This window comes from Eublepharis macularius, chromosome 1 (assembly GCF_028583425.1).
Source record: "Eublepharis macularius isolate TG4126 chromosome 1, MPM_Emac_v1.0, whole genome shotgun sequence".
Taxonomy (NCBI): Eukaryota; Metazoa; Chordata; class Lepidosauria; order Squamata; family Eublepharidae; genus Eublepharis; species Eublepharis macularius.
The window spans coordinates 145,086,848-145,101,277 of NC_072790.1; the positions used below are offsets into that span (position 1 = coordinate 145,086,848).

A 14,430-nucleotide genomic window follows, 5' to 3' on the forward strand; every position below is an offset into this window, starting at 1 on the left:
CGGCTCTACCAAGAAGTGAGTTCCATTTTAATCAATGGGGCTTACTTCCAGGAAAACATTCACAGGATTGCATTGACAGTCGCGTTCAGTAACCTCCATTTATCTGCCTTAGTGCAAGTAGATTAGGGTATACGACTTACATCGGGGCACCATACATTAATCCGCACCCTAAACTAAAATCAGTGAGGCAGAGTTCACATTCTTTTAAGAAATATTTGTTATACAACCTTTGTCAATTATTTTATGGCAAATCATCATTGCAGTGAATTGCTTTATTGCGAGTATTCTCATTTAAGAATTTTAAAAAGTAGAGAAAAATACTTTCCACTTTGAATCATACTACTTCAAGGCAGTTTGATAAGCACTGAAGAATTTCATTCTAAACTATGCTTACAGCATCAATATTAAGCAAAAATTCTATCACACAAGTTCATTTCACAGCATATGGTATAGCCTGTTATCAGTCCAACCCTGCAGATCAGATCCCTGCACAGATTCATCCTGTAATTCCAAAATGCCCAACCCTGAATGAATTTATTTGAAAGTAAGTCCTACAGAATTCAGTATAGCTACTTTTAAAAAATGTGCTAGAAAAAGCCACATTTTGGAATTTGTTTTCTACCTTTGCTCTTGAATCTCTCTCCAACCTCACAGATATTCTTTCCTTTCAAAATGTTTTCTTTATCCCATCTTTTAATTTTTTTTAAAGCCACTCCTTTGCAGAAGGTGATTATGGAAAGAAGGGTTTGGGGATGAGGCGGATCCCCTCTTTTGGAGCAGGCGCTCCTTTTTTCTGTGAGCATCTGCCTGGAGGAGAACAGATGTGGGCACCTGCGGTGACAGGCTGCATATGTTCCATCCTATTCACAGGCATTCAGACGTGGCTACAATGGTAAGCCTTTGTGTATGCAAAGTCACTAAATATATTAATCTGTGTTCCCCAGAGCACTGCTCTGTTCAATTTTTTCACAAGCAATAACATCTGATCTAATCCTCCAATTGGCTCCCCCTCAGGCCCCCTCCCCACCCCCCTGGAAAAATATGTGAAGTTATTCAAGCTTCCACCTGTTGCCTATTGGATTGAAGTAGATTACGTGACCATCAGGCAACTTCAGAGAAGAACTCATCCTTCAAATGGTGTGTGTGTGTGTGTGTGTGTGTGTGTGAGAGAGAGAGAGAGAGAGAGAGATAACCCAAAGAGGGTATTTTAAAAATATATTTTAAAAATATGTAATCCACTGCAAAAGAAAAAGCCTCCCAGAAGAACCATGATATCCTTCCATACAAAACTCCTGCTAGGCCAGGAAGACAATGGTGAGTGAACAAAACACCACCTCGGCTGCACCTTTTCTGCCTTTGGAAAACAGTCACGAAAGTTCCCATGTGAGGCTTTGTTTATTAAACTCTAGTGGTTATTAGAAACACCGGTCAATAGGCCAAGCAGCCAAAAGGTAACATAAATCTCAGATGTAAGACTTCGATTTTGGGAACAATTTTGTTGCACAACTCTTTTCTCTTATCATCGCTTTTTCTGTTTTGATTTGTTTTCGGCCACAATACATCCTTTAGTCCTATTGTAGCGGGCACAATGCCCATGGATATCAGGCTGTGAATGAAGACAGAAGCAGTTTAAACAAACCAGCCTCTTTCTTTCCTCTCTGCCCATTGTAATATGAATGAGCCTTCTGCATTCTGCTGCTAGGAAACCATCTTTTTAAAGCCCAGCTCCAAGAAAGGGACACAGAGAAAAGAACCCCAATAAAAAGCAAAAATGGGGGGCGGGAAGTGGTCTGGAAAGGGGGCAATTTAAACAAATCTTTTAAAACCAATTTTATAATTGCAAAGCTCAGAAAACATGTCTAATTTTAGAATATTATCCCTTGCCATTGGCCTTTGTGAATAACATACAAAGTAATTTTGTGAAAAATAGTCGTGGGGCGGGGGGGGGGGGGCGGGGGAGGTCTGATGTATAAAATAGTACTATATTTATGGGTAGGGTAGTACAATTGCAGGCAATATTCCTTTTAAGGAGGGATGAAACACAGAAATCGTTCCTATGGGAAGATAATCTAGTCACCCTGACTAACAAAATCAGAGAAAACAATAGAAAATAAAACCACTGGGAAACATGAGATATAAAACATTGGAAGTTGAGAAAACTGTAAGGGAAAAGCACAAGTATTGTAAAACGCGCTTGTAAAAGGAGACTCCGGAGATTGTTTAGAAAATCCACGAGTGGAGAGAGGCTTATGCTAATTAATGCTACTATCCGCGGAGGCGGTTTAAAAGTCGTGTGGGCTACACGTACACACTCATATATATACAATTACGTCCAGTGTGACTGCCTTTGCTGGGCTCCGTCTCGCGTCGCTTGTCATCCTTATCTTCACGATCCCTTAGCTGAGGGCGGAGAGGGCGCCGGGAGGTTTCTCAGGCAGCTGGTGGGGTGGTCATGTGACCAAGCCGGCACTTTCTTGGTTGGTCCCGGAAAGGCCATAGAGAGAGAGAGAGACAGACGCCGCAAAGGTCCTCAGAACTGTGAGAGCAGGCAGCGCCTGCGCAATCTAAACGCCTCTCCAGAGATACAAAGAGATATTAAAAGATCGATTCCGTACAACCTTTCACTTCCGGTTCTGACGGGAGTATTTTCTACGCGAAGCAATAATGGCTAGAATGTAAGAATCAATGCAACGCTTTAGATAAATCAGAATTAGAGGGTCCTTTTGGCTATAGTGCATTGAAATAATGACGGCCTACTCAAAAAAGTGTAATGAATTAATTTAAAATATTTATAGCCCATATTTCCATATGTCACATAATACAACTAAACCACCCAAGAAAAGCAAAAGTCACATTAGTATCCCGCCAACATTAGGTAATCCTGCTCCCTCATTATATTCATATGACCTACTGTTCCTTCCAGGAGCTGAGGGGTTCTCCTGGCCTGACTGCGACCTCCATTTATTCTCACAACAGCCTTAGGAGGTAGGTTAGCTAGAGAGAGGGTCACCCAGTAAGTCTGTTTTTGAACCCAACTCTCCCAAGTTTTGGTCTGATATTCTAACAATTGCACCACACAGATTCTGGCTTTTGGAACAAACATTCTCGGGATTTTAAGATGGAAAACGTGGTCAACCTGCTAGTGAGACAGCAGGCAGAGAAGTAAAAGCTTCTGTTATTCAGCTAATGCCTTAGTTTAGCTCATAATAAATAAGTTACCAAGGATCTTAGAAACACACTTTCTTAATAGAATTTAAAGCAATCTTTATTTCAAGCTTTTCTCCCCAGCAAGGAACCAAAGTTGTTAATACCATCCTCCTCCAATTTATCCTTGCAAAAAGAACACTGTGAGGTAGGTTAGCCTGAGAGCTACTTGTCCACCCAGCTTCTCTGACAGTCAACATGGGGATTCAAACCTAAATCTCTGAGGTTCTAGTCTGTCTAGCCACTAGACCACATCAGCTCTCTCCTCTTTCAGACTCTACTATTTGCAGAAGAGGTAGATAAAAATAGAATTTGTAACTAAGCAGCTAGAAGACACAGCAAAATAAAAGAACGTGCTTTGGGCCAGAAAATGAACAGGGCCTGTTAGGTAAACAGTTCAAAAATATCATGGTATAGAGACCTTTAACCTGCCAGAAGGGATGCCAGTTGGAAAAGCAGAGATCTTAAAGGACATTGTGCTTCTGACCTTTGATAGGGTCCAGTTGACCCTGGCTGACTCAGTGAAGAGCCAAGGGATTATATTGGATCCAGCAGTGCTGCTAGAGAAGCAAGTAAATGCAGCTGCAAAAAGGCCTCCCATCTCAGATTACCCTGAAAGATGGCCCCCCTACTGCAATGCTGGCCACCTGGATTCATGCCAGGATAACATCAAGACTACACTACTGTAATTCATTCTACATAGGTGTCCCCTCAAAGTCAACCTGGAAACTCTAGCTGGTGCAGAATGTTTCATCTCTCAGGAACTCTCAGGCGGAGCATGCATATCACTTCCATTCTGCAGTCACTCCATTGGCTGCCCATCAGTCACTGGATTACTATCATCTTCAAAGCCCTTCATGGCCTTGGCCCCTCATATCTGCATGACCACCTCTCTCCCTATGATCCAAGAAGGCAGCTTTGCTCATTTGAACAGAGCCTTCTGCAGGTAGGCTAAATCCACAGCTGCCTGTACCACGGAGTTTTCTCTGTTGTGGCCCCCACCTTATGGAATGCCCTGCCTGAGGTCAGGAAAGCTCCCACTCTCTTGGCTTTCCACAAACTATGCAAGACTGAATTATTCAACAGGGCTTTCTACTCAGATTATAGGGCTGTGTTATAAGAAATAACTCAAAGAGATGCCTTGGTAAGGGATAGGGACTACAGACAATGCTATAAGGTATTGTTTGCTGATGTAGATATGCTCCTGAACTGGGTAGTTCAATGTTACTAAAGATACCATGTTAATTACTTAATTTAATTTAATTCAGAAAGGTTTCAGCTATGTATTTGGCTTTGTGCTAGTTTTCAAATTTGCAGCTACCATACTCTATTATATCTGTTTTCATCAAATATCCTGTTGATTATATTGTATTTTGCTTGGTGAATGTCCTAGCAATTGGTTACAACTTTCAGTGTGTAATCCACCTTGGATCTTAGTGAGAAAGGAATAATAATAATAATAATAGTAATGACAGTAATTTTGTAGAAGGGCTCACCAGGAGTTTATTGGAATACGCTTTGACATTTTGTAGTTACAGTACTGGGAGCTTCAGCTGGGGAAGTCTCCTTAACTTTAAAAGAAAAGCTCATGAAAAAGAAACGTCATTCTGCCCTGTTTCCAAGATTTGTGTGCCTGTTGAATTTCTGGCTGCCAGCCCTTAGAGGCCTGGATCTAGGACTGTCAACTCTGAACTGGGAAATTCCTGGAGATTTGAGGGTAGTGCGGGGTGGGGGGCAGAGTCGGAGGAGGAGAGGGGCATTTGATGTCTCTGGGTTCACCCTCTGAAGCTGTTATTTTCTTTAGAAAAATGATCTCCGTAGTGGCTCTATGGTTGCCAGCTTTGGGCTGGGAAATTACTGAAGGAGCCTGGGGAGGACAGAGTTTGGGGAAAGGGGTATAATACCATAGAGTTCACCCTCCAACGCAGCTATTGTCTCCGGGGGACTGGAAATCAGTTGTACTAACAGAAGATCTGCAGCCACCACCTGGAGGATGGCAACTGTACAATTCCAGGAGAGCTTCAGGGTAACAACCCTACCTGGAACTGATAATTTTTAAACTGTGTGGCCTTGCTTTTAGCTGTTCTAGGTGTAGGCTGTGATACTTTCAGAGCACTGAAACAAAGCCCGAGGATATACCGCTGGGCATTTAAAACCCAGCGGTCATATAGACATTCAACAGGTGACGGCTGGCTGGTCACTACATCACCGTGTTCTGTACTTCATTTAAAAGCGTTGCCCAAAGTGTCACCCTCGTCTAGCTTGTTTCTAATGTAAACACCATGGTTATTTCAAACCTTTGCCACGAAAGGGAAACTCTAATCTTCCTGTTTTGAGTTTTCACATTCATTCCATGCATTCATTCTCTTGCCCCACACATGGATGCCACTGAGTGCAGGCAGGAACCGGAAGTTTCATTGAAAAAACAAGATGACCGTGGCTCTTTAGGACGTTGGGCCAAGCGAAACTGGAGCGGCCGTTCAAGCGGGTTAGTCGGTGTATCGGCGCAGGAGAGGGTGGCGGGGAGGAAGAATCTCTTTTGGGCCTGGCTTCTGTCCTTAAGTGGGCAGATGCCAGCCTCTGCCCCCCAAACCAGGCTGAACTTAGTGCTGCCTCTCCCCGTCGCGCCCCTTGTGCTGCGTAGGAGAAGGAAGTGTGGCGCAGACAAACCCCGGTTGAACCTGCCACATGATGGCAAGTCCATAACCTCCTCGACTGCACTCAGGCTCGGCGGCTCTCTTGTTCCTTAGGCTATCTGTGAAACAGAAACAGATAATTAAAAAGCTACTAATTCCCCTAATTAAAAGCCTGGGTAAAAAGATGTGTTTTAGCCTGGTAGAAAAGGTAAAGGTAGGTGCCAGGCGAGCCTCGAGGAGGACATTCCAGAGCTCAGGTGCCACCACGGGAAAACGTCCTGTCTCTAGTCTCCACATGCCTTATGTTTGAAGGTAGTGTTTGAAAAGTGGATCTTAACTGACATCTCGGATAGTAGATGAGAAATATGCCCAAATTATATCCACAACGATTTCCCCCCTACTTTCTATGGACAAAGTCTTCAAGCTATAAACAAAAGATGAAAACGAGGACTGTATCACTTAATATTGCTTTGCCTTTTCCTGCTTGCTATGATCTGGCTGTGGAAGGTCCCACTTTTAAAGGCCAAGCCCTATTCCTGTACATAAGAAATTTTGCAGTGCTTGAAAATGAGACCAGAGTTTTGAAAATACCTTTTAAAACAAGGTCTACTCGGCCTAGTTATTGAGGTGAAACTTTTATCTAGGTTATGTCAGGTCTCTAAGGGGCTGGAAGAGAAGTGCGAGGCTCAGTGCCATCCTAAGAATACTTTCCTGGGAGTAAGGGCCATTGAATAGACTTCACTAGGATTTTGAGTAGACCTGTATTTCTCCTTATGCACCAAGTGCAACAAATGGGCAACTTGTTATTCTGTGATGTACGTGACTCACTTGGCTTAGTTGGTTGCTGCAGTTTAACTGCAGCTGCCCCATGAAAGTCAGTGTGGTAAAGTAGTTAAGAGTTTCAGACTAAGATCTAGGAGACCCAGGTTTGAATCCCCATTCTGCTGTAGAAGCTTGTTGGGTAACCTTTAATGAATGAACCAAGGGAATGTGGCTGTGTGAACTTTTTAGCCTTGCCATATCTCTATAAGGAAATACTCCTTGCTTCTGAATCTAAACAATAAGGTATTTTTGAGTGCTACAGATTCAAATAAATTAAACTTAATTAAATTCAATATGGCAAAGCTCAAGAGTCTTGAGGGTGCTGATATACAAAGTTAATTTATGTCAGGTGTATCTGTGCATTCATTTATTTAGAAAAAATTATGTTGCCTTCTCAGGGAACCTGTCTGAAGTGGCTTACAAAATAAAATCTAATAACAAAAGCCACCGCATAAAAATTTAGGAAGAGCTTTCAAGGCAGTTTTGAAAACATAATGCTGTATCAGTTCTAGATTGATTGAAACTTTTTTTTTGCATTTTAGAGAAAAAGAATTTGTAAATTATAAAGAATGAGAATATTTGAAACATGAAATTAAGAAACAAACATCCAGCTCTCTTCTAAAGCAATTCTTACAGTGCAATTTTATGCAGTTACTCCAGTATTAGTTCATTGAAATTAGTGGGCTTAGACTGGATTGACTCTGAATAGTATTGTGCTGTTAAATCATTTTTTAAAATTACAGCATACTGACTATAACGCTTCAGAGTGCTTTGTTACTCAAAATGTGAGAAATCAGCAGCGCAAAAGATATAATCCAACCTAATTAAAATATGCAGTAAATGCATTCAATTTTTGTTAGAAATGAAGGAAGCCTCTTTTCAGTAATATAAAGTACTGATCTTGGATCATTAAAAACTGAATTGTCGTCTTTGTTTTTTAGCAGAAAATCATTTAAATTTAATTTATTAAGAAAAACTTGCAAAAATATTGATTAAAAAGTCATTTAACACAAAACAGTAGAAAAACAGATGGAAAACACAGGCCTGACAGAAAATTATTGTCTTTAGAAATCCCCTCCTCCCCCCCCCCCCAAGGATGGTACATGTTAGTATCAAAATAAATCCAGAAATTCAGACCAAATTTCACATTTGCTTTTTGTCTGTAAAAGGCAATCTTTATTTAATCACAAGGTCTAGTGTTGCTTCAGTCCATATTTCATTGAAGAGTTATTTCACTGAAACTTTCGAAAAGTATCTAGCTGTTGTCAAGGCTTCAAAAATTCAGAGCTTTAGTCTTTTTGAGAAGTTCCAGGAAGAAGGAATGTCCCTCGGAACTGAGGGAAGTGTCAGTTGCACACGTGCATATTGGGTCAGAATTTTGGACTAAACCCTCCAATTCTGTCAAAGGCCTTCTCCACATCCAGCAATAACATCAAATACAGAGCAGGCATTCTTCTATTCGTTTCCATTATAATGACCAGGAGGGGATTTTAGTGCTTAGAAAAATCTAGAATGCATTTAAAATGTTGATTAGTTAAGTTTTTCATTACTATTGCCCCATACATATTTTGAAAGCATAATTATTTCCCTTCATTAAATTTAATTTTTTTTAGTAACAATCCAGTGAACTACAAAGGAGTCTACCTTACATGCACAATAGCTTACTGGAGTTCAGTTACAAGCCTATGAGTTTATTTGAGACTTGGAAGTTTAATCATGTACATTAATTTATTTTAGAGACAATTTAAAGTTCATTTTGGTATGATCTTGCTTAAATAAGCCTGAAGCCAATACCAGGGAAGGTATTTTCCAAGGAAAAAGATAGTCCTTATTTTGGTTTCTGGGCCATTATCAAGGAAGCCATTGTAAAGGTTTTTTTTAAAGCATGCAAGCATGTGATCTAGAATTGTTAATGTCTGGTGTTTTGTCTTAAGTCTTTAGAGGTTGTGGGGAGGGGGTTGACATTTGAAGCAAGAGTTGAATGCATCCATATGGATAAAACACCTGATTTTGATGCCTTACTTCCTGTCCGTCATCATCCACAAACAGTTACTGCATGTTGTTTGTGTCTGAATTGTAGCTACAACCACATCAATTACGAGATTAGTAAGAATATATAGTAATTACAAAGTGCTTGAATGTTCAGATCACTCAAAAACATGATACTGTTTTAATCCTTGCAACTTCCCAGTAAGTTGGTTAGAGACTGAGCTCCAAATTGCTGTACCATATGCCACCTTAAGACATATATCTTAGTTTTTGCTATATGAGAGGGGGGGGGTGGAGTTGAAAATAGCTGACACAAGTTTTGTAATAGTCAAAATGGGAAAGTGTATTATTTAGGGGAGAAGCAGTCTTCAACAGTCCCAGTAAGACTAGAAGCATGTTTTGATATTGAGTTAAAGTTTAAAAAAATGAAAACACTGACCGGTTGACGTGTCTTAACGTCATATATGTAATAACATATTAATTACGGACACAATTAACGACCTTTAAACAATTAATGAATTCTTGAAAATGTGTTGTACACATCTTCAGAATAGGAATTATTATTGTTATCTAATGCTGTAAATTGTATTACATTAGAAACGTTCAAGATTTTTGGAATGACTAAAACCTTATCGTAAAAAGCATTTCAGTTATTCCAAAAGAGACAATATTTCTTAAGAGTTCCCCCCCCCCCAGTGTTCTCCAAAAATTTGAAATCTCCTGTTGGCAAAAGTAAAAGGAAGTCATCAGAGAAAAAACCCCAACCATTTTTCCTTCCAATTTTTCCCCTCCAAACCCCAGACCTTCATATTGCGATGTTTAAAAGTCTTATTGCTACACATTATTTTCCTGGAAAAAGGTGTAATGCAACACTTTCCCCTCTTTTGGTGTGACTCTCAGCTATGCATAAAATAAAAATGTATACTTTTTCTGTTTTTTTCCTTATAGCTCATTTACCCATGGCTCTCCTCCCACCTTGCTTAAATACAGAGAGCTGGGAGGTTCTTGTTGATGTCCAACATTTGTGAATTTATAAATGGTGAGGGGAAACACCATTCGCTCCCCCAGCCACCCCATTTCCCCATGATGGCTTTCTGATCAAGCCAAGGTCCCAGCCTCATATGGAGTTTGGGGATTTGGTTATAGGGGTTAATGCTGTCTGCCAAGCATTGAGTAGCCCACTTTTAGCACTGGGGAGAGGACTCACAGGGTAACATAACTTTAAGAAACTAAGATGCATGTTTGAATAATTTGTAAAATAACTCGCTGTGTTGAAATTCCTTGTACAAGATGTGCAGGGGAACAGCTTCCAAATGACTAAGAAAAGGAAAAAAATCTCAGTGTTCAATTCATCAGAACTCTTTTGAAACCCCCAGTTCTCTTACCATCGTCTTCATTACTTGGAATATAAATAACATAAATAAAATAAATAAAACTTGTTCTCAAAATTATGTTTTATTTTGGATTTTTTTGTTTTAGATTGCTGACGGAACTAAGCTTACATAGAGCTCAAGTATGGGTGTTAAAGGCTTGCTGTCGTTCGTGACCAATGCCTGTCCAGGTGTGTGTACAGTAGTAAACCTGAAAGAAATGGCAGAAGATCACCGCAGCAGTTACCCTGGATCTCCTCCTGTTATTGTGGTAGATGCCATGTCTTGTCTTCGAAAGTGGTATACACCAGAATCTTGGGTGTGTGGTGGCCAGTGGCGAGAATATATTTCTAACCTGGATAGGTTCATAAATACCTTTGCTGCAGCAGGTATCAAACTGGTGTTCTGCTTTGATGGACTGGTGGAACAGAAGAAACGAGATGAATGGGTAAAACGGAGATTGAAAAACAACAAAGAAATAGCCCGTATTTTTCAGTTCATCAAGACTAATAAGCAACAACCTGGGAGACAAATGTTCTTTATTCCATCTGGTTTGGCTACTTTTACACGCTTTGCCTTGAAGTCTCTTGGCCAAGAGATAATATGTTCATCGAGAGAGGGAGACTATGAAGTGGCCTCTTATGGACTCCATAACAATTGCATGGGAATTCTTGCAGAAGATACAGACTACTTGATCTTTGACACGTCCCCATATTTTTCCATTAATAAACTGTCCTTGGATAGGCTGGAAACAGTTATGTTCTCAAGGCAGAATCTCTGCAGCAGGTTGGGCTTACATATAACAGACCTTCCCCTTTTTGCCTGCCTTCTTGGAACAGATACTGTTCCAGAAAGCGCTGTAAAAGGTTTCCAGAATCAATGTGTATTTTCATTCTGTGCTAAAAACCATGGCTCTGATAAAAAGATTAACACTATTCTAGCAGTAGCAAATCATATTTCCACAATTCCACGTTCATATAATAGTTTAATGACTTTGGGAGAAATGTTGCCTTTGCGATTAGACAGGTCTATACTTGTCAAAGGAATAGAGTCTTATGTTCTACCTGGACAGCAGTCCCCATGGCTTCCCTGTGACTTCTCAAATTCTCCAGCAGCGTCAGTCAAACAAGATAGTGACCCATTTCTAGATCAGGAGATCTTTCAGGTAACTAACCTCTTGAAGTATCTCTTCATATTATATTCTACGTCTGTTGGTAACAGTGATCTTTTCCCCAGAAGTCTAATACTTTTATCCTTTAGTGACTGCTTAAATAAATCCCAAAATCCCAGAAAATTGTAACTGTAGTTAAATGTAGTAGAATTTCAGACTGCAATGATGAATATTCTTTTAGTACTACATGTAATGACAATTCAGAGTTCGCTTAATGTATTATTGGGGATGTTGATCTAATTTAAATCTGCAGAATTTTAGTACCTGTTAAGGACTTTGTAGCAGTAATTAAGCGAGTCCTACTCAGTTCAGAAGGACGTGCTTCCTGAGGAGAATGTCAGGATTGCGACTTTGCCCTCAGGAATTCCATGTGATTTGAGTAGCCAAATTGTGAATGTCTTCAGCCTAAAAGATTTATAACTGAGCTTTGGCTAAGGTTTCCATCTGTCTGTGCTGTTTATGGACTGTTCATAATTTGGAAGCTCTGAAATACATAGAAAGTGCATTATGCACAGAGATTGTCCATTGACAAACTTCAGTAGGTGCTGCCTTCAGTTTCAGAAATACGTGTTTGTTAAGAAAGGTGCTCCAACAGCCTTCAAAGAGCAACAGCAACTATATTTTTAAAAAGAGTAAATAGGAGCTTGTTTGTTATAGAATGTTTATATTAATTTGTTATCTGGCCTCTGAAAATTAAAATTGCTGCATATTTAAAAGGGACTATAATGACCACTAACCATTATAGTGAATCATTGGCTATTGAGAGCCAATTTGGTGTAGTGGTTAAGAGTGTCAGGACTCTGTAATCTGGAGAACCGTGCTTGATTCCCCACTCTTTGCTTGAAGCCAGCTGGGTAACCTTGGGTCAGTCACAGCCTCTTCCAGAGCTCTCTCAGCCCCACCCACCTCACAGGGTGATTGTTGTAAGGATAATAACAACACACTTTGTAAATTGCTCTGAGTGTGGTATTAACTTGCCCTGAAGGCTGGTATATAAATCAAATACTACTACTACTAGTAGTAGTAATAATACTGATGTAAAATAAAATGATTTTGTAATTATAATGTGGCTGCAGTAAGCATCTTGACTTTTTTTTGCTCCACTGATATAGTGAATAGCTGGATTATGCATAATTCTCAAGGTTAAGTAGTGTGAGCTCTACTGTGCTGATGTTACTGCTGGCAGCTTATCATGATTGGCTGTCATTTCTGCAACCATTTTTATCAGTTTCTTCATACTCTGAGGGTTTCATAATCATATCCACCAGCTAAGGAGCCTTGGGACACATCCCATGTGCACTGTGACCCAGATCTTTGTGTCAAGGTCAGTTGAACTTTGGAACTTCAGATCTATGTTATTTGCCATCTTCACAGAAACTTGTATGGCATATTGTGCAATTGTAAATAGGTTAATTGACTTCAGCGGACTTATTCCAAATAAGAGTCCATAGGATTGGAGCCATAATTGTACTAACTTTGTGGGAAGATGGTCAAGCTGACATTGTACTTGATGATGCTTCCAGCTGAGACTGACCTGTTGTATCTTGACCATTAATTGCACATTACATAATAGCTGTTCCCTATATAGCTTCAAGGCTTTTATCTTTGAAAACGGGATCACTTATCTTTTCCTTTTTGTGTTATATGGTCGGTGTCCTTTCCTGTGAACAGATGGCTAAAGAACAGCATGCACGAGGTGAAAGCCATTCGGTGTACAATGTCTTGAGCAGTGGAGAGGTTGAGTGCAGCAACACATTGGAGGATGAATATGATACTGAGCTCCCTGGGCAGGCACATATCTACCGCCTTGCTCGTCAGCATATCTATTCTGTCCTGTTAGAGTCTGGAAAAGGTAAGGACTGTCCTGGAATTTCAGGACAAACTAGACCGTCCAAGTGGAGACACGCAGGGACATCTCATGCCTGGCTCCGCCACTATGTCCTCTTTCCCTTTCCCACCCCCATAACCTCTTCCCCTTTTCCTGCTTCCTTCTCTCCTTCCCACTCACCTTATCTCCCCTCCCCTCCCGTTTACCTTTCCCCCTTGTACCGCCTCCCCTATCGTCCAGTTGCACGTTGCTGTCTGAGCCAGGCCCACTTGTATGATGGGAACCTGCAAGACTTGTGGGGAGGTGCATCGTATTCCGTTGTATTCCCTTCCCCACAATATTCCCCTGGCAGCCTTCATGTTCTCATCTTTCCCTATGTCCTTCTCTCCTTCAAACCCACTAAATAACTTATCTTTTATCTGCCTTTCCATCTTCATATATATTTCTTAATTTACTTCAGTTATATTCTGCCTTTTTCCACAATGGGAACTCAAAGCAGCATACATCATTCTACTTGCCCCCATACTATCATCACAACAACCCTGAGAGGTAGGTTAGTCTGAGAATGTGTAACTGGGTCAAAGTCACCCAGTGAGTTTCCACAGCAGAATGGTGATTTGAACCTGGATCTCCCAGATCCTTTTCAGGGGGGGGGGCTGTTTTTGAACAGTAGCAAGCAGCCAGGCCTGGGTGAGTCATGCAAGTCATATGATATCAAACCACCCAATGAGTCCTCCCTCAAAGGCCAAAACAGCTCCTGAAAGGACCCTGTCCCTTCTCTCTGCCTTTTATGGATAGAAACCAAGCCTAGAATACTTAGCAACTGTTAAGGTTGCTAAGTATTAAGGTTGCTAAGTACGGTCACTGAGGGTATCTGATTAAAGTTACAGGTGCTACCTTTATCATTGGGGGGGGGGGATTTAAACCGCTCCCTGTTTTTTTTTAGATTTCAAATTTTTCTGCATACCTGGAACATTTTTAAGTGTGTAGGAAGATCTGTTTTGTCTGTTCTTGGCTCCAATCTCCAGATATAAGTATCCTCAGATCAGGGCCACTTGGCTATTAGTAGATAAGATGTTTGAAATCTGATTTCAGATCTCCTGTCTTTTTAAGCTTGGAAAGATAGTATTATTCTCCCCTGCCTCCCTCACATTTGATCAGGACCATGAGGCTGGATGAGGAGGCAACCTTTTCCCCTGCACATTTCCCCCCGAAGTAAATCAGCCCTATGACACTACTGTTTGCCTTGCCAGGATAAATATCTCTGCTGGGGCAAATAGCTCTGCCAAAGGGCCAGTTTCCATCAAGAAACAGGCAGGCTTAAACTGTTCCCTCATATAGTGTCACAATCACAGTCCAAATTGCAGTCTCCCACAAGTTGCTATTTATAGAAATTTTAAAGAAAGTTGA

The 14,430-nt window shown here is 40.7% G+C and overlaps 1 protein-coding gene across 1 annotated transcript in view; it reads left to right on the top strand.

The window, feature by feature from the left end:
- The first annotated feature begins 5,640 nt into the window (after window positions 1-5,640).
- Window positions 5,641-14,430, top strand: part of FAM120B (family with sequence similarity 120B) — a 92,003-nt gene continuing 83,213 nt past the window's right edge. Inside the window, exons 1-3 of the mRNA XM_054987765.1 lie at window positions 5,641-5,692; window positions 10,131-11,186; window positions 12,864-13,044. Coding sequence (XP_054843740.1) covers window positions 10,167-11,186; window positions 12,864-13,044 — 1,201 coding nt within the window. The 5' untranslated portion in view covers window positions 5,641-5,692; window positions 10,131-10,166. The remainder of the gene's footprint in view (window positions 5,693-10,130; window positions 11,187-12,863; window positions 13,045-14,430) is intronic.